This window comes from Nuphar pumila, chromosome 4, assembly GCF_984573655.1.
Source record: "Nuphar pumila chromosome 4, dmNupPumi1.hap1.1, whole genome shotgun sequence".
In the NCBI taxonomy this organism is placed as follows: domain Eukaryota; kingdom Viridiplantae; phylum Streptophyta; class Magnoliopsida; order Nymphaeales; family Nymphaeaceae; genus Nuphar; species Nuphar pumila.
This window is the reverse complement of record NC_143252.1, coordinates 127,313,186-127,332,706: the sequence shown is the minus strand read 5'-3', so window position 1 is coordinate 127,332,706 and position 19,521 is coordinate 127,313,186. Positions and strand designations below refer to the sequence as shown.

The following is a 19,521-nucleotide window of genomic DNA, read 5'->3' as shown; positions in this document are numbered from 1 at the left end:
TGTGTTTGCATGATCAGTGGGGTACGATGCGTACACCCTAATCAAAAAATAATATTTAAAATAGTTTAAATACAAGTACTCAACTCGAATTTGAGCCATGATTCTGAAAATTGTAGTTGGTGCTTATTAGGCACTAGGTTAGTAATATGCATATACTAAAACACTCCGAGGGTGGGTTTGAGATTTTGAAAATTCCTTGTGGTGCAATGACTCACACCAAGAAATAAACAAAATTTAATATATGCACATATAACCTAACTGGAGGATTCTGGGTATACCTGGAAGATGATATATGTTACTGGTTTCCTAAGATTCTGAGTACACCTGAAAGACGGTGTATGTTATTGGACCCATATTCTACCTTGGTGAGGGTAGATGATACAAGCTCTGTGGGACAATTATGTTTTTGTGAGAGCGAGATGTCTCACCCGGTTTCCAGTCCTCGAAGTTAAGGGGCTAGGACTACCAATGCATCCTAGGTGGTAGATCGAAGTCTTCTGTAGACATTTTCATGGTGCATCCTATTTCTAGTTGCCATTAAGGAGTATCCTCTCGGTCATGAACCGTCTATTTTGAGTATCCATACGATTAATCACACAAGTTATTAATTGAAAAAGTATAACAGACCCCCATGTAGTCTTGGTTTGCTACGATGTCAAATACATGTGCGTACCCACAAAATAATTAACAAAAAAATTTGCTCTCCTTTAGATGTTTTATATAATTCTAGAAGTATTTGTTATAACATAGTTAAGGTTCATTTATGTTAATTTTTGTTCAGTAATGTTTTCCTTATGTACCACATCATGAACTATTTGCATTGAATGACTATCATAAAACTCTTTTAAAATTTTATTATGTTATATGATGCACTTATGCTTGTACACGACATTGAACATATGCATATTGATATTATGCTTCTTACTCGAATAGTCTAAAACTTATACTTATCTTATTTTTCGTAAGAAGCAAATAAGGTTCACAGAGCGTATTGCGGCGTGGTCATGGGCAAAGCCATGAGATTGGCCAAAACCAGGAAATACTACACAGTAAAAAAGTGAGTCAAAAAATAGTTCATAGATACTCCTAGGAAAAAGAAGATAGCGCCAGGGGGAGGGGGATAGAGTGATTATATTAATGGAAGTCATAAACTGGCTCAAGAGACAAAGAGGAGGGCAGTTGGAGATGGGTAAGAACAGACCTAGGATTGAAAAGGAAATGACGTCCAAGGTTTGAGCAGCTTGAGTAGGAGAGTCATGGGTGGCTGGCTCAAGATGAAACAATAGTGAATTTGATAGATAGGTTTATCATCTGGAACTATGTGAGCGGGTATGAGTAATAAAGCACGAACTCATGCAGTCAAGCAACTCTCTTAGTGGTATTCTCTTAAGAATAGTAAGAATGGTTTGTGGAGAACATAAGTGAAAAGTTTGTTAAAAACACACCAGAAGCATGGAGGGCAGTTGGACTCATCCAAACATAACAGCTAGACCAACATTTGAGGATGCAAACATCTTGGTTAGATTGCATCTGGCTAATTTGATTATATGCAAAAATGAAAACCTTGAACACTGCCAATATCCTAGGATTGGGATTTCGACAATCCTCAAAATAAAAAGAAACATAAAAAATCCTCAGGCTTTTTCATGCACCCTTAGAGATGGTGCAAGACACCATCGGACAAGGTGCCTGCAAGAGAGCAGCACGCCCTCTGGTTGTAATAACATGGGTCTCACGGGGCTATGTCACTACAACATTGACTTGTATTCTCTTCATGGTTAACAAACTTAAGGTCATAGAGTAGATTTCCCTTCTTTAATAGATAAACAAGTTTCTTGATGATAAACGTATAAAACCTTGTGAAATTCCCTTCATAATTCTCTGAGCATCATATGTTAATGAATTGCAAAAAGATGGCGCCAGTTATCCAAATGCAATTGAGAACGAAAACATAACAGGATGTAACAATCACAACTCAGAGATAACCCCGAGTGACCGAGTCTGCAAGAATACTCAATATGACGCCCTGTACTCAGATAAAAATTAAACCCCACCAGAACGGCATTTCATTAACAATTAGCATAACAGAGAAGCAAATATAGGAAAAAGGAATTAGAACAAAAGCCCCTTGGGGCACCCTCTAGGCCCTTCTATAGCTACACCACTTTCTACGCATGAGCTACAACTACTGCTGCTGCTAAAGGTTTACAAAATGATGGCCTAAACCAACCGCTCAACTGTCATCATCCTCGTCCTCTTCCTGTCCATCATCATCATCATGGCCATCAGTGCTTTTACCCTGACAATGAAACAAGGGATTATGACTCGCGAAGTATTTAAACTGTGTAGAAATGATTAAATACATGAACAAATAAACCCTAAGCAAACATTAATATCACTTAGATGTCAGGTCCATCTTATAGGAAACTTAATAGCTAGATCCAACAAGTGGTAGAAACTTATCCAAATTGGTAGTCATCAGTAGATCCAAGTTTGCAAACCTAGGAGAGCAATTCCTTACAAACTATTTTATGGCATCCACATACACAACCACAATAAAGTTCACGCTTAGAACAGGTCTTTCAGGATCAGCATACATCCAATGCCCACACAATCACTACCATTTCATGATGTTGAGGGCAGAACTTCATGTTGTAGGCCAAGTGATGCACAGACAGATAGGTCAGTCACACATAGGCACACACACACACACACACACACACACACGAGAGAGAGAGAGAGAGAGAGACGATGAAATCAAAATTGAGAGAGATGACAAGTCACAAAGACGATGAAATCAAAATTAGACTGTCATCATTCAGGCCCAAGGAAAATTCTGGCCTTATCATGGACAAAAACTGGTAGAAGCATGTTTTTTATGTGATTTTGACAAACCAATATCCTCCCATGACCAACACCACTTCAGCATTTGTTAAGCAAGGAACTTGTGATACTTGAAACTGTTTGGGTATTTCATTTCAAATGTATCATCCTATGTCAGAGGGATTCGGCAAACAGGGTGCCGCACCTGCATCGATGTGATGCGACTCAGGTGCGGGTGTGGCACACGGTGCAGTCAAGCCAACCCTGGGTGTGATCAACACATCCAGGGTCATAAATGTCCAAATCTGGACTCGAAAAAAAATATGATGAAAGGGGCTGGGCGGGGGATTAGGGCAAAAAAATTTACCGCCCTCCCTCCCCCTATGCCTCACCTTCTCCTCTGAGTCCTCTCCTACTCTTCTCCTCCAACGCTCCTCTGACAACTGCATCCGTCGACTGCACGTGCAAGGTATGTCTCTATCTCTCTCTGTCTCTCAATCTCTCTCGTCCGGTGACTGCAATTGAAGAATAGAATTATAGATTGTTAATTTGATTTATTGTATGCATGATGAATTGATGATATAATAATTGTTTTTTATTTCATTAGTGTTCCTGTTAACTGTTAAAAATTATATATATACCCTCCTGCACCCCCACACCTATGTAACATAGGTATCACCATATATATCCCCATCAAACTGATTCACCTCCCAGGAAAATTTTAAAACCCTGACATGACTTTGATTTTTGGAGTGCTAATGAACTTTAAATACTCGTCCAAGAAGATGCTACGGTTCCAGTAAGCAATCAGAGATTCCAGGGGATGAGGTGCATGACATGCCTTTTAATGAATTTGCTTATGAAAACTCCATTATAGAAATTTGGAAAATGTCACCACTCACTGTGAATGTGAACAAGACTAGAATTCTATTCAATTCCTCACCACCACCACAGAATCAGAATTTCAATAGTTCCAGGTCCATTTATAATGACACTTACACACGAGAGAGAGAGAGAGAGAGAGAGAGAGAGGCTCAAAATTACAAATAGACCTGTAATTTCTTATTTCATGTTTATATAATTTCAATAGATAATGCATATACCATTTGGATAAGCTTAATAATTTTGGATAAACTGCATATTGAAAAGGCGAAGACACACACTTGAACAAAATATTTAAAAGTTTAAAACATTGTGTATACCCTATAAATTTGCTGCACTTCAAAATAAACATTGGATCTTAAAGTGCACCAAGAACAAAATAACAGAATCATAGACATGTATAGACAATAATATAATAAATATTTCCCTTCAAATTTATTCATTTTGAAACTTAAATATGCACCATGTGTAGCACACCTCAGTAGATATGGCAACTGCACACACACGAGGCATAGCAGGCTTGCCAAGCACCGACTAGGCGCACACAACCACTCAGTTGGCTGGGTGAGCGACAGTGTTAAGATATACATATATATGTATATGTGTTTATTGTTAACCGAAATACCCATTAGGGGTATTTTGGTCTTTTATTTGTAATAGGCGTCAGCCCATTAGGGACTGACATTTCTGCATTTTATTTCATGTATTTATTTTTGTCTTTTTCAGATTTGATAGGACAGCTCCGTATAGCTGTTGGAGCTGCCCCCAACAGCTATATTTATGACGGTTGGGTGCACCCTGTTGGCTCGATTGTATTATAAATTGGCCTCTTGTGGCCTTGTATTCCCAACTCATTTTTGAGTGCTTCTATGCAATAACAAGTTTGTATACCCTTGTGAGGGTGGTTTCGTGATTAAATAAAGTATTTTACTTGATTGAAAGTGTGTTCTTGCATGTGTATTGGACTCAATCCACTTCATTACATGGTATCATCAGAGCTTTGGTGGTCCAAAGGCAAACTTTTGGAAGAAAGTTTGTGACGATATCAAAAGGAGAATCGTACGCCAAGGGGATACAACAAATCGAGGAGTGTTGCATCGGAAAGCGTACCATCTCTCAAATAAGTCTTGTATTTCACTCTTTTTTCGTTCTTCTTCGTTCTCTACCCTTTCTCTTAGCCTTGTAAGGAAATGAAGAATGAAAGAAAGGTAATGGTCTTCATTCATGTATGCCTAAATGATACAAACTATGTGATGTGGGTATCCATAGTTAAATACAAAATATGGGAAAAGGGATTATGGGGTTTGGTAGACGGTACCGAAAGAGAACCCAAGCTCATTCTTACGAAAATTGAGAATGGGAAAGAGGTTGCTCTTCAAGGATAGAAAATGGGTAAAGCCGTTTTCGATTATGCGAAAAAAATGAAAAGAGTGGAGGATGGGCCACTCCAAAATAATTGGATGGCTCATCAGTAGTGTAGCCATCCACATATGTTCTAGCTTAGCGAAATTTGATTTCGCATGAAAATATCTTAAAGACATGTATAGTCTTAAAGATATTTCATACATACGCAATGTCCAAAACAAGGTGAGAACCATGACCCAAGGAGAAATGAATATTAGAGAATATTACAATACACTTTCTCTCTTTTGGAATGAATTGACTCTTCTTAAGCCAAAATGGCATTGTCCTCAAGATGTAGAACTCCGTCAAAATCAAATTAAAACGGAGCATTTCTACCAAAGTGTATAACCCCCCAAAAATTTTAACATTAATTATAGTTTAAATATTGAAATTTCGAGACCCATTTTTTTTTTATAAGTATAAGTAAATCAGATCTTATAATGCGGAAACGATTTTTAAAAACGGTTAAGACTTTTGGCGCGGTTACACTAAAGATAACAATCAAATCAAAATGTACAGGATATACACATTTCAAACCACGTACAATATAAGACTGAAATACGAAGAGTTTTAATTTCATTTCAAGAGTATGAAAACAATACTTCAGTCTCTACATGATCAAGTACTTAAAACGAAAAAATCATGAATACCAAGATCGCAAGGTAAGAGTGGATCCTCAAGGATGAGGTTCGACCAACCCTTCGCTCCAACTACTCATCATACTTTACCTGCATTACCTGTCCCCCATAAAATGGGGTCAGACTCGCTAAGGTCTGGTAAAGCAACCCAAACTCAATCTTAAAGAAAACATATCAAGCATTTAAAGGTAAAGATATATTATTCATCCATCGTCAAGTGATAGACAAGGAAACAACTTCCTATGAGCCATTCATTTCAAGCATTCGAACATAAATCATTTAAAAGCATTTCATCACTTAATATTCTATTAACCTTAACTCACGTAATAAAGCATAATCTATATGCATTCAAGTCATACAACTCATCGCATAAATATATATATATATATATATATATATATATATATATATATATATATATGCATCTAAGACATTCAGATCATTGCATCATTTTCATATGCATTCATAATTCTTATAAACAATAAGTCAAATCACATTTGACCATTCCAACGTGAAACACACGCACATACCTTATAAGTAATTTAGTTAGATATTTATAATAAACATCAATCATGATACATAGGTGTGATATATTTACTCAGACAAACATTTGCAATGAAACTATGTAGGTGTGATGTATCATTCACTTAATAAGTCAAAACTAGTCATTTGTAGGCGTGATGTGTCATTCACCTATACGCTAACATAAGCGTCACAATCATAACCTCATATCAAGATCTAAAATCAATAATGATCTGATTATCATATCTGAGTTCAATATATAATCATGCTATAATATAAAAGCCAAATCTATAGATTCATAATTGACTATCTCAATCAACTCAGAAGATCATCACAATTCATCATAGCATTTCATTTATTCATAATAAAGATTTACAAAATCCACGCTGGATCACTTGGTCTGAAAAATGTACAACCTCACAAGGAGTTACCACCCTAGACGGATGGTCTGCCTGGTTTTGGACAATGCACTTTCTCACAGGAATATACCGTCTTCGCGGGCTACCCGCTCTTGGACAATGCAGTTCTTCACAGAGACTTACCGCTCTAGCCGGATTACCTGATTTGGTCATGCACACCCTCACAAAGAATCCTTTGAGAACAGTTCTTCAACGAGTACCATATCCAATGAAAAACTATTGTGAAAAATGCATCAATACGATTGACCACTCTTAGGGTCAATAGCCATCAACAAAGGCATAAGCATGTATACAATCAAAGCATCACACCATACATCACTTCATATGACATTAAAATTATAAAATGACACATTTAACTAATAAGGCTTCATGAACCAAAGTTCACTATTGAACTTAAGCATTTATCACATGCATTCATAATTTCATTTCACGTGACATTTAAATCATATCATACAGAAGCATATTATCCTACGCATCATATCATCGTCATAAAGAACATTGCACTTCGTAAATTGAACCTCGAAGCATGCGTAAACAAAACATGAGTTCTATGCATGCATATGTGAACATGCACATTTCATAATACGAAGCAACTAAACATCAATATACATAACTTCTACGTAGTTCGAGATGTGCACACACAATAAAAGTCATATGCATTTTTCACCACATGAATCGATATATCACCTTAGATATAATTGTGTAAGGGTTGGTCAAAATCTCATTGACCATCTTACCGTACATCATACACATATATTTCCCAAGCAAACAAGACATACAAGTTCAAAACAATTTATAACATTCGCATGCTTTCTTCTATACAAGAATAAATGAGTCCATCATATGACAAGACAATATATATAACATTCACAATATGCATCGAACACGACTTATAATATCCATAGTAGTTATATGTGCACCATGTATCAAATTCATACAAACACACAAAGCAACATAGTATACATAAACTAAAGTATGATGACACACATTGCGTACATATTATACATTCATAAGTGCACAAGCATTCAAACCCATACATAGGTGTACCTATAACACACTCTATATTCCGCTAACTACAATCATGACAAGCATGATTTCCGCACTACAATCACAAGAGTCCTAGATATCCACAACAAAGTGAAGTGTGTGAGCATAACTTGTATTTCCAATTCATTTAGATATTCAGTGCAACATTATACTTACACAATTAGTGCCTAAACATGCTCTCTATAACTTCAGTTAAGGTATCTTACCTTAATAATATGAAGAACAATGAATCGAAACTCAAAAGATTGAGGAGTTTCAAAGTCTGCAAAGACCGCTACCCAAGCAATACAATGAATCCTTCGTGTGCGATCGCAAATGCCAAAAACTCAAAAAATACCAATTATAACAAGATTAGCCAAAAATAGCAAACTACCCTATAAATCATTACCAAGAGCCAAATAACACACAAATACACTCCAATAATTTACATGCGAAATGAACTAATGCATAACAGTAAATATGCATGATATCAATGCACATGCATAAGTAACTTATTAAGTTATTATCATAATTTTCTTTTGTATGCATATCCCTATTAAATGCACAAAAATTTGTTTCACTTTTCATTAAAACCCACATATACTCAAAACGAGCACAACAATTCCTCAAGTTCAAGTTAGGTTATCAGTTGTAGCTTAACACACAATTTGTATTTTATTGTTGGGTTCTACATTTGACCCTCGACCGACATCAGAAATCAAAATCTAATGTCGGGACACGAAGGAAATCAATATTCATTGATGTCACTTTCTTGGTATACCAATAACAACAGTTGTGTCTACAACACCACACATAGGCAAAGTGGCGGAAAACTCCCTAAAATTGTGATCAAGAGGTGAACCACCTAGTTGTGTTCAGAGACACAATCGCACACGGAGTTTTAGTATCCTTACAATTCCATAAAACTGAAATCCAGGATTTCCCACACTGGAAAAAGGGATATCTAAGAAAAAAACATTAATTATACTGTTTATCTCTTTTTATCTTTTTATCAAAAGATAGGTTCTTTACAAAGGCTTCATTTTGCAAATCAACATGAAATACACAATACGAGACCTTTGCTCGTTACAGAATTTAACAGTGCAATTAATTTAGAAATCAATAATTTCAAATAGATTTTTGCAATGCATAAAATAAAAACTTAGAACAACACTTGCTCGTAGCCCACATGATGCATCTTATGCAAAAACCACAGTGAACATGTGATAACACAATTATTCAAACATGTCCACAAATGCACATTCATTCACACAATACGAATGTACATGAATAAACAATTTACATATGCACATGAACACATGCCTGCAATATACATTTTTATTTTCATGATTCATCTGATGCATAACATGCAAACGTGAACATGATCATGCTAATACAACAACAATGTAATTTCAAAATTCACGTGTTCACTATATGCATATTTAAGCCAACATAATATTAAAGTTAATGAGCATATGTAAACAACCACATCTCTACCAAATTCGATAATGCTCGGGTTACCAATCGAAACATATCGACCCCGAAGCAATGTTGCCTTTACAGGGGACCTGATTAGCAATCAGCTGGGCTTAGGCAAAACCATCTCAGTCCGAACCGATAACCATATGCAGTTGATTTCTGTACATATGTGGTGTCTCTTTACGACACTTAACCATATCAAAATTTTGTGACATTTTATGACACATAAAGAATCATATACAAGCATGCATAATTAGTCACACATGTTTTTTGCAACAATCATAAGGCATGATAGTCACATAAAAGTATGCATAACAGTCATATAGAAGCATGCATTTTGTGACATTTTATAAAGCATGAACAATCTTATCATGACATACATGAACAGTCACATGAAAATGCATTTAAGCAGTTAGATAATGTCTTGTAACAGGTTGAAAATCAGCTATATGACAGACCAAAAGTCTATCATGTAACAGGCCAAAAATCTGTCATATATGAGAGGCTGAAAAATTGCCAAATATCATGCCAATAATTCAGTCACGTACAGGCAAAAAAAAAAGTTATGTACAAGCCAAAAAATCAGCCTTATACCAGTCCAATAAACAGTACAATAATCAGTCATATGACAATCTGAAAAACAGTCATATAACATGCAGATCAGATTTCAAAATGAACCAACATGATCATGGATCAACACAAAAAAAATATTTAATGCTGGATCAATCAAGATATGCACTGTTAATAGAGGAAATCTGAACACATGCTCAGTGACGTGAACCTCATACAGATACTATATGAAAAGTAAAGAGCATGCTTGTCTATTATAAACTTTACATGAGACTTAGAGCCATACAGTTTGTTTTTTTAACAAACATCGATTGACAGTTGAGGCTTTACACAAATCTGGTTTTGGATCAGATCTGGTCCAAAACCAGACCTGGATGCATCAGCCCAGTGTGCAGTTATATATATGTTGTGCCTGCGTCTGGCCTGGTTTGGGTCAGATATGATGTAAAACCCGAGATTTCTTATTTGAAAATATCTCAAAAAATTTCAATTTGGGCCTAGACCCACATTACGGATCCAGGACCCATAAAGGGGAGGGGGTAATTAGGATTGATTATTTGAAATCTTGATTTAAAGGGTAATAATAAATAAATGAAAAAATTTTCTAATTTAAAATTTTTATTTTAATTCGAGGATCCACAGTGGATCCATTTGGATCCACTTGTGGACCCATTTCGTTTTGGGGCTGGGTTGCGGGTCCCGGGTTCGGACCCGAGCCCCACCCCAAACTAATAGCCTTTTTAAAACAGAAAGGGCAACCCGATAAGGGTTGCCCGATACGCCCTAGCAGGAAAGGAAAGGGGGGAAGGGGGGATTACGCAAGGCGTAACCGACCTCCCCCTCCCATCTCGGCGAGGAAGGAGGGGGCCTGGGGTCGATAAAAGGGGGGTGAAGAGAGGGTTATGCCCTCTTCACTCGGGCTCTCTCTTCCCCATCTTTCCCCATCTCTCTCTCTCTCTCTCTCTCTCTCTCTCTCTCTCTCGGTGTGCGCACGCCGGAGGGCAAACCACCATCGTCAGGCAGCGTGGGCTACCGGCTGCCATTGAAGGTCGCGGCAAGCAGCATCCACACTCCCTTCTTCACGACAGCAGCCTCCAGCCACCGGAAAGCCACCGTGAAAAAAAGGTACGGGTACCTCTTTTTGATTTCAAATGGGGCATCGGTGGAGGTTTGATTCCATGTAGCAGTCGATGGAAAATCTTGGAGAACAGTTCCACTGTTGCTCCCTTGCACTTTCTGTGCTTTTGTTGTATAGAAGAACAAAAAAAAAAAGAAAGTTCAGTTGTGCGAATAGAGTATGCTGTTGATTGCTGGCAGCATACACAGGCCCACACTGGGCCTGTGTATATGCTGCTAAGCCCCAGCCAACAAGATCGGCTGGGCTGGGGCAGGTGTGTGTTCTAACCAAAAACAAAAGATATCCAGTTTTTGTGGGGGGGTTTTGCTGTCACCTTTGACAGCCTACACAGGTCCAAACTGGACCTGTGTGTATGCTTTTGGACCCAGCCGACAGGGTCGGTTGGGCTGGGTTTATTCTCCTTTTTAAAAAAAAAAATCAGTTTCTTGTAGCAGGTATGCTGTTCTTTTTGACAGCATACACAGGCCCAAACTGGGCCTGTGCACATACTGGTGGACCCAGCCGACAGGGTCGGCTGGGTTGGGCTGGGTGTTTCCTCCTTACAAAAAAAAAATATAATAACAAAGGTGCTTACGCTGTTGGATTAAGTTGTGGACAGTAAGAGAAGGATGGGATTTAAGTTATAAGCCTTTTTGGGCTGATTTGTTTTTCTACACATCATGTTTAATCATGTTTTTTTTTAACAATAACAAGTCTCAATTTGTATTTTTAATACATGAATATATCACTATGATGCATGTGCGTATCTGTGATACATACAGTATATGTTTCTTGTTCAACTTAAATCAAGTCAACTCTCTTTGTGATCCATCCTAATCTTCCATTATGAATATAAATATTTTCTTAGCTTCTGATCCATCCTTGTTGACCCATTTTGTGTTTTCATATATCGATATGAAATTTTATGGAAAAACATTTAGATTTATCATGCTGTTAGGCATTCTTATTTTAAGTTGAATGGTTGGACAATATTAATATTGTTAAATGAATTGGCATCAGATTTATCATGCTGTTAGGCATTCCTATTCTAATTTGAATGGTTGGAAAATATTGATATTGTTTAAATGTATCAGATTTATCATGATGTTAGGCATTCCTATTCTAATTTGAATGGTTGGAAAATATTGATATTGTTTAAATGTATCAGATTTATCATGCTGTTAGGCATTCTTATTTTAATTTGAATGGTTGGACAATATTGATATTGTTTAAATGAATTGGCATCAGATTTATTATGCTGTTAGGCATTCCTATTTTAATTTGAATGATTGGAAAATATTGATGTTGTTTAAATGAATTGGCATCGGATTTATCATGCTTTTAGGCATTCTTATTTTTATTTTGAATGGTTAGAATGAGATGATAATTCATCCATGGTTTAATTCTCATATGTCTTAGAAATTAAAGATGGTATTGAATTTGTGATCCCTGTATTAGTGTTCCGGTGATCAAAATGAATCATCGAGGGTTTGGTAAACCCGAGCTGTGGGAATATTTTTCCCTTACTCATTTCAATGCATTTCAAAGATCATGCTTCATAAATATTTCAGCTTTATTGCACTGTTCTATATGTTTCCACAGGCCGGAGTCCTGTGATGGCTCTCGCGAGGTAGATGCGAGCTTTTATTCTTTCTTTTTGCATGTGATGTTGCAAAACTTAAGAAATTAAAATTTAAATAAAAGAAATAATAAAGCACAGTGTAATATACCTTCTGGGATCACCCATCTGGAGAATGGGGATCTTAGAAATCCGGTCTTGGGGAGACTGTGAGGATACAAAACTCCGTGTGCTTAATTTTGGTCCCCTGAACCCGATATTGAGGTTCCTTCTCCTGGCCACGGTTTTAGGGAAAGCCCGCCACTTTACCCGGGAGTGGTGTGTTTGACACAGTTGTTGTTTTTTGTACCAAGGAAGTGGCACTTGTGGGCGTGGGGTGTCCCTTGTGTCCCCGACATTAGATGTGGAGGTCTAATGTTCCGAAGGTGATTCGGTCGAGGGCTAAGTTAGAACCCAGTAATAAAATATAAATTGTGTGCTAAGCTACCCTGGGAACCTAACTTAACGTCGAGGTTTGTACCCGTTTGGTGTATCCGCGGGCAACGGTAATTAAAAAGAGAAACTTAAAGTTGTATGCATTTAATAGGGCATGCATAAGAAAACAAAAGACTTAAATGGAAGATAATAAAATGATTCATGCATTGCATAAAAGACATGCATTTTTCCTGTTATGCATTAGATCATGCATACTTTAATGGTTTCCTTACCCAATACATGAGGGTAGATGTTAAATGTTAAATTCTTGTTGCATGCTGAAATTTTAGTAGATGCTACTGCTTTACTGTCTTTGCGTGCTTAGCAATTATGATTGTTGCATGAATAAATTCTCAATTGCTACAAACTGTTTTGTATGTATTTCCATTAATTGTTGCATGATATCTCATCTTCAATCTTTATCTCACTTGTTTCATTAAGAAGTAGTTGTGCTCAGGATTTCGATTCTGACACCCTACTTCGTTGGTTTTTCGCAGAAACAGGTGATCAGTGAAGTCGACAGCTACTGCGAGGGCGCGAGAGTCACAATGAGTTTTGACAGTCTTCTTTGTGGACAGAGTGGCTCTTTGTTTTGGTTTTTCAATCTAGTGTTCTTGTTATTTGCTTATTGTCATCAGTAGTTACTTGAGTCAGACACTTTATTTTTGAGATTAGTTTTCAATTCATGAATAAAGGTAATGGTTAGTTATGGATGTTAATTGCAAGTTCCTTTGTGGGTTGTGGCTATCCAGTTGGAATTGGAACTATGAGGACCCCGGGTCTCTGGGAAGTTTTCCGCACTGGTTTAAAAAAAAAAAAAAAAAATCCGCATTTTCAAAGGGGATGAGTTGGGGTCGTTACAGGTTTGGTATCAGAGCGACCACAAATACTTGCAATTTTATCGTCTTTTAATGTGTAATTCTCATAATTGGTATGTGAGCCCTGTCCTGAAGCGTCGACAAGTTGTGACTCGTCCTCCAGAGCAGTCATCTTCACTGGTATGTTGCTTAATACTTTTACTTTATATAAGTCCTGTGTAATTATGTTACTTAAAATTTAATGTTCTTTGGTGTGAATTAAAAGTCTGATGTGATTCGGGAACGAATACTGTTCATGATCAACCCTAAAGGGGTAGTGTCAATAATAGTCTAATTTGAAAAAGGTGGTGCATTGTAGATGTCGCACTATACCCGCAGAGGTGCTTCGTCTTCTACTGCTGCTCCCACGAACTGGCAGGAGGAAAGAGATTTCATGATGGAGACCATCCATACCCTAACAGAGACTATGGCGGCACAAGTTGCACAAACGGCCCAAGCGGCACAGGCTGCACAGGCAGCCGTGCAGGCAGCGACTCGTGACCCTCCGGTCAACATTGTTCCCAACGCAGGTGGCGTTTCGTTCGAGAGGTTTCTGAAGTTGGACCCGCCTTCCTTTTCAGGAAAGGCAGACCCAGAGGCCGCTGCGAGCTGGGTCGAGGAGATTGAGCGGGTGTTTGACGTCTTACTTGTCCCTGAGGAGAGAAAGACACCCTTTGGCACGTACCGCTTAAAGGGCGATGCCATGAACTGGTGGGACACCCTGCGAAGGGTGAAATTTGTTGATTGGGATGAGATTCCTTGGGAGACGTTCAGGGAGGAGTTTCTGGACGCCTACTTTCCCCCTTACGCCGAGGAGCAGATGCAACAAAAGTTCATCGACCTGACTCAGGGGACCATGAGTCTCGTGGAATACACTACTAGGTTCCGGAGTCTGGAGAAGTATAACCCAAACCTCTTCAAGAATGAGAAGACAAGGGCGGCTAGATTCGTGCGTGGACTGAAGGACGGGTTGCGGACTCGTGTGCTCGGGGGTCGTCCTTCTACCCTGGCCGAGGCGATCGAGTCGGCCACCGTACTGACCGAGGAGGGGGAACGATCCAAAGGTGGTTTTCAGAAGAAGGGTGGCAGCGGAGGAGGTTCTTCAGGCGGGACTAGGAAGAATCCTCCAACAGGAGGGGGAGTGCAGAACGGGAAGAAGCAGCGGACCTGGGACGGGCGACAGCAGGGCGCGCAACAGGGCCGACCTCAGCCGCGGAGACAACAGGGGAAGGCCCAACCGGCATGCCGCAGATGTGGCAAGAATCATCCATTAGGTTTTTGCCCATCGTTTAAGGGGGTATGCTACCAGTGCCAACAGCCAGGGCACATTGCCCCCTTCTGTCCGAACAAGCCTGCGGTTCCGGGTGGACAGCCGCAACAACCACAGCAGCAGAGGCCTCAACAGCAGCAGGGTCAGCGCAAGACCAATGGACGGGTCTACGCAGCGATAGCAACCTCCCAGGATGATCAGGCTGATCTGATCGAAGGTATATTCTTAGTCGCCGAACACTTTGCACGTGTTATGTTTGATTCGGGTGCAACACACAGCTTTATTTCCTCTTCGTTTGCAAAGTTGCTTGATTTGGTTCCATCTAGCCTCGAAAGGGCTCTTGATGTGATGTCACCTATGGGTGCATCCTCTTCCTGCGGGAAGTATTTTCCGTCCGTAGGCGTGGTGATAGAAGGCCATGAGTTGTCGGCCGATTTGGTCATTTTGGATATGACATTCTATGATGTCATCTTGAGCATGGACTGGTTGTCCAAGCATAATGCGACCCTCCAGTGTCGAGGCAGGAAGGTAATCTTGGAGCACCCCAAATTGTCTGCATTGTTGTGCCATTCGACGAGACCAATCGATGGGGTGAAAATCGTGTCAGCTTTGAAGGTCTCCAAGTACCACAAGAAGGGTTGCAGGGTATTCTTGGCTAGTGTTTCTGCTCAAGACAGTCAGGCACCATCCTTGGAGCAGTTAGACGTTGTCCGCGAATTCCCGGATGTTTTTCCCGAGGATTTGCCAGGTTTGCCTCCGCATCGAGAAATTGAGTTCTCGATCGAGCTAGTGCCTGGTACAGCATCAGTTTTACGCGCTCCGTATCGCATGGCACCTGCTGAGTTAGGGGAACTGAAAAAGCAGTTGCAGGAGCTTCTTGACAAAGGATTTATTAGACCGAGTGTATCCCCTTGGGGTGCCCCGGTCCTCTTTGTTAAGAAGAAGGATGGTTCAATGCGACTTTGTATTGACTACCGCATGTTGAATCAAGTAACGGTGAAGAACAAATACCCTTTGCCTAGGATCGATGATTTGTTTGATCAGTTGAGAAGGGTCAAGGTGTTCTCGAAAATCGATCTTCGTTCAGGATATCATCAGCTGAGGATTAAAACCAAAGATATTCCTAAGACAGCGTTCAGGTCCAGATATGGGCATTATGAATTTCTAGTGATGTCATTTGGACTTACAAATGCCCCTGCGGCATTTATGGATCTAATGAATCGGGTTTTCAAGTTATGGCTGGATTCTTTTGTCATCGCTAAATTCTCAAAGTGTGAGTTTTGGATCGATAGGGTGATGTTTCTTGGTCACGTGATATCCGAGAGAGGTGTAGAGGTTGATCCAGCAAAGGTGGAAGCCGTTTTGTCATGGGAACAACCGAAGACGGTGACAGACATTAGGAGTTTCTTGGGATTGGCGGGTTATTATCGTCGATTCATTCAAGATTTCTCGCGTATAGCGACTCCGATGACTCGGTTGTTGCAGAAAGGAGTGAAGTTCGAATGGTCCTCTCGCTGCGAAGACAGTTTTCAAGAGTTAAAGAAGAGGTTGACCACAGCGCCGGTGTTGACATTGCCTTCCGGGGCGGGTGGTTTTGTGGTATATAGTGATGCGTCAGGGACTGGACTGGGTTGTGTTCTTATGCAACATGGAAATGTCATAGCATACGCTTCCCGACAGCTAAAGGTGCATGAGAAGAATTATCCCCCACACGACTTGGAGTTAGCGGCAGTAGTGTACGCGCTGAAGATTTGGCGCCACTACCTTTATGGAGAAACGTTTGAGGTCATGTCTGACCACAAGAGCCTCAAATATATCTTCACCCAGAAGGACCTGAATTTGAGGCAACGTAGGTGGTTGGAATTCCTAAAGGATTATGACTTCTCCATCGCTTACCATCCGGGTAAGGCGAATGTGGTGGTTGATGCGCTTAGTAGAAAGGCGTCAATCACAGCAGCTAGCTTAATTGGACGCAGTTGGAATCTGGTCGAGGAGTTCGTACGATGGCAACCTTTTTCTGACGACTCCGAACGCATCCTTTGTGCCGGGATGCAGGCACGACCAGAGATCATAGACCGAATCGAGGAACTCCAATCAGAAGATCCGGACTTTGAGAAGTTGTGCGATAGTGCTTAGAAACCTGAAGCGCAGTTTCGCCGGGAGGAGGGCGGAACCATTATGTTCGGAGATCGATGGTGGGTTCCTAAAGCATTACGGGAAGAGTTGATGAGTGAAGCTCACAGGTCGAAGTATTCCGTTCACCCTGGTTCCACCAAGATGTTCAAAGATCTTCAGAGGACGTACTGGTGGAATGGGATGAAACGGGACATCGCGGAGTTCGTATCTCGGTGTCTTGCCAACAAGTGAAGATTGAACACCAGAGACCAGGTGGACTTTTGCAGCCTCTTGAGATTCTAGAGTGGAAGTGGGATGATATCTCGATGGACTTCATCGTAGGGCTGCCTAAGTCCCGACGACAACGAGATGCCATATGGGTGATTGTGGATCGTTTGACAAAGAGTGCTCATTTTCTTCCGATCAGGATTAGTCAAAGCTTGGAAAGCTTGGCCGATCTCTACGTAGAAGAGATTGTTAGGCTTCACGGAGTGCCTCGTTCGATATTGTCCGATCGAGATCCGAGGTTCACATCTCGATTTTGGCGACAGCTTCAGAAAGCCCTTGGCACTACCTTGAAGTTTAGTACTGCTTTTCATCCGCAGGCAGACGGGCAGTCAGAGCGAACGATTCAGACACTCGAGGACATGTTGAGAGCGTGCGCTTTGGATTGGGCCGGTGATTGGGACAAACATGTGAAGCTTGCAGAGTTTTCTTATAACAATAGCTTTCATGCTAGTATTGGTATGGCCCCGTATGAAGCACTGTATGGCCGACCGTGTAGATCACCGGTTTGTTGGGATGAGGTTGGAATGAGAGCAGTAGAGTCTCCAGAAATCGTTCAGCACTATGCGGATCAGGTGCGTTTAATTCGGCAAAGGTTGATTGCAGCTCAAAGTAGGCAAAAGAGTTATGCCGATCGGCGGCGCAGAGAGCTCAGTTTTGAGGTAGGCGATCATGTGTTTGTTCGAATCTCGCCTACGAAAAGTATCTTCGGATTTGGGAAGAAAGGCAAGTTGAGTCCTAGGTATGTGGGACCCTTCGAAGTCCTTGGACGTGTCGGAGAGACTGCGTATCGAGTAGCCCTTCCTCCTCAGTTTTCGCAGATTCACGATGTTTTTCATGTCTCGATGTTGAGAAAGTACGTGCCTGACCCCTCACACGTAATTCACTATGAGGCGATCGAGGTACAACCTGACTTAACAACGGACGAGAAGCCGATAGAGATTGTGGAACGCCAGGAAAGGGTACTGCGCAGTAGGACGATTCCATTTGTAAAGGTGCGTTGGCAGCATCATGGGCTAGATGAATGCACTTGGGAGCCTGAGGCGGATATGCGTCAACACTATCCTCTTTTATTTGGCAGCATCTCTCTCTCTCTCTCTCTCTCTCTCTCTCTCTCTCTCTCTCTCTCTCTCTCTCTCTCTCTCTCTCTCTCTCTCTCTCTCTCTCTCTCTCTCTCTCGGTGTGCGCACGCCGGAGGGCAAACCACCATCGTCAGGCAGCGTGGGCTACCGGCTGCCATTGAAGGTCGCGGCAAGCAGCATCCACTCCCTTCTTCACGACAGCAGCCTCCAGCCACCGGAAAGCCACCGTGAAAAAAAGGTACGGGTACCTCTTTTTGATTTCAAATGGGGCATCGGTGGAGGTTTGATTCCATGTAGCAGTCGATGGAAAATCTTGGAGAACAGTTCCACTGTTGCTCCCTTGCACTTTCTGTGCTTTTGTTGTATAGAAGAACAAAAAAAAAAAGAAAGTTCAGTTGTGCGAATAGAGTATGCTGTTGATTGCTGGCAGCATACACAGGCCCACACTGGGCCTGTGTATATGCTGCTAAGCCCCAGCCAACAAGATCGGCTGGGCTGGGGCAGGTGTGTGTTCTAACCAAAAACAAAAGATATCCAGTTTTTGTGGGGGGGTTTTGCTGTCACCTTTGACAGCCTACACAGGTCCAAACTGGACCTGTGTGTATGCTTTTGGACCCAGCCGACAGGGTCGGTTGGGCTGGGTTTATTCTCCTTTTAAAAAAAAAAAAATCAGTTTCTTGTAGCAGGTATGCTGTTCTTTTTGACAGCATACACAGGCCCAAACTGGGCCTGTGCACATACTGGTGGACCCAGCCGACAGGGTCGGCTGGGTTGGGCTGGGTGTTTCCTCCTTACAAAAAAAAAAATATAATAACAAAGGTGCTTACGTTGTTGGATTAAGTTGTGGACAGTAAGAGAAGGATGGGATTTAAGTTATAAGCCTTTTTGGGCTGATTTGTTTTTCTACACATCATGTTTAATCATGTTTTTTTTTAACAATAACAAGTCTCAATTTGTATTTTTAATACATGAATATATC

At 40.5% G+C, this 19,521-nt stretch overlaps 1 protein-coding gene across 3 annotated transcripts in view; it reads right to left on the bottom strand.

Annotated features, from left to right (window-relative positions):
* Positions 1-1,917: 1,917 nt before the first annotated feature.
* LOC149840982 (NAP1-related protein 2-like) overlaps positions 1,918-19,521 on the bottom strand; it is a 70,151-nt gene continuing 52,547 nt past the window's right edge. For 2 of the 3 annotated variants that reach the window (XM_090004606.1, XM_090004607.1), the window contains exon 10: positions 1,918-2,299. In XM_090004606.1, coding sequence (XP_089860732.1) covers positions 2,234-2,299 — 66 coding nt within the window. In that variant the 3' untranslated portion in view covers positions 1,918-2,233. Of the gene's footprint in view, positions 2,300-3,215; positions 3,339-19,521 lie in introns of all 3 variants that reach the window. The other variant, XR_016431621.1, reaches the window with a different exon arrangement.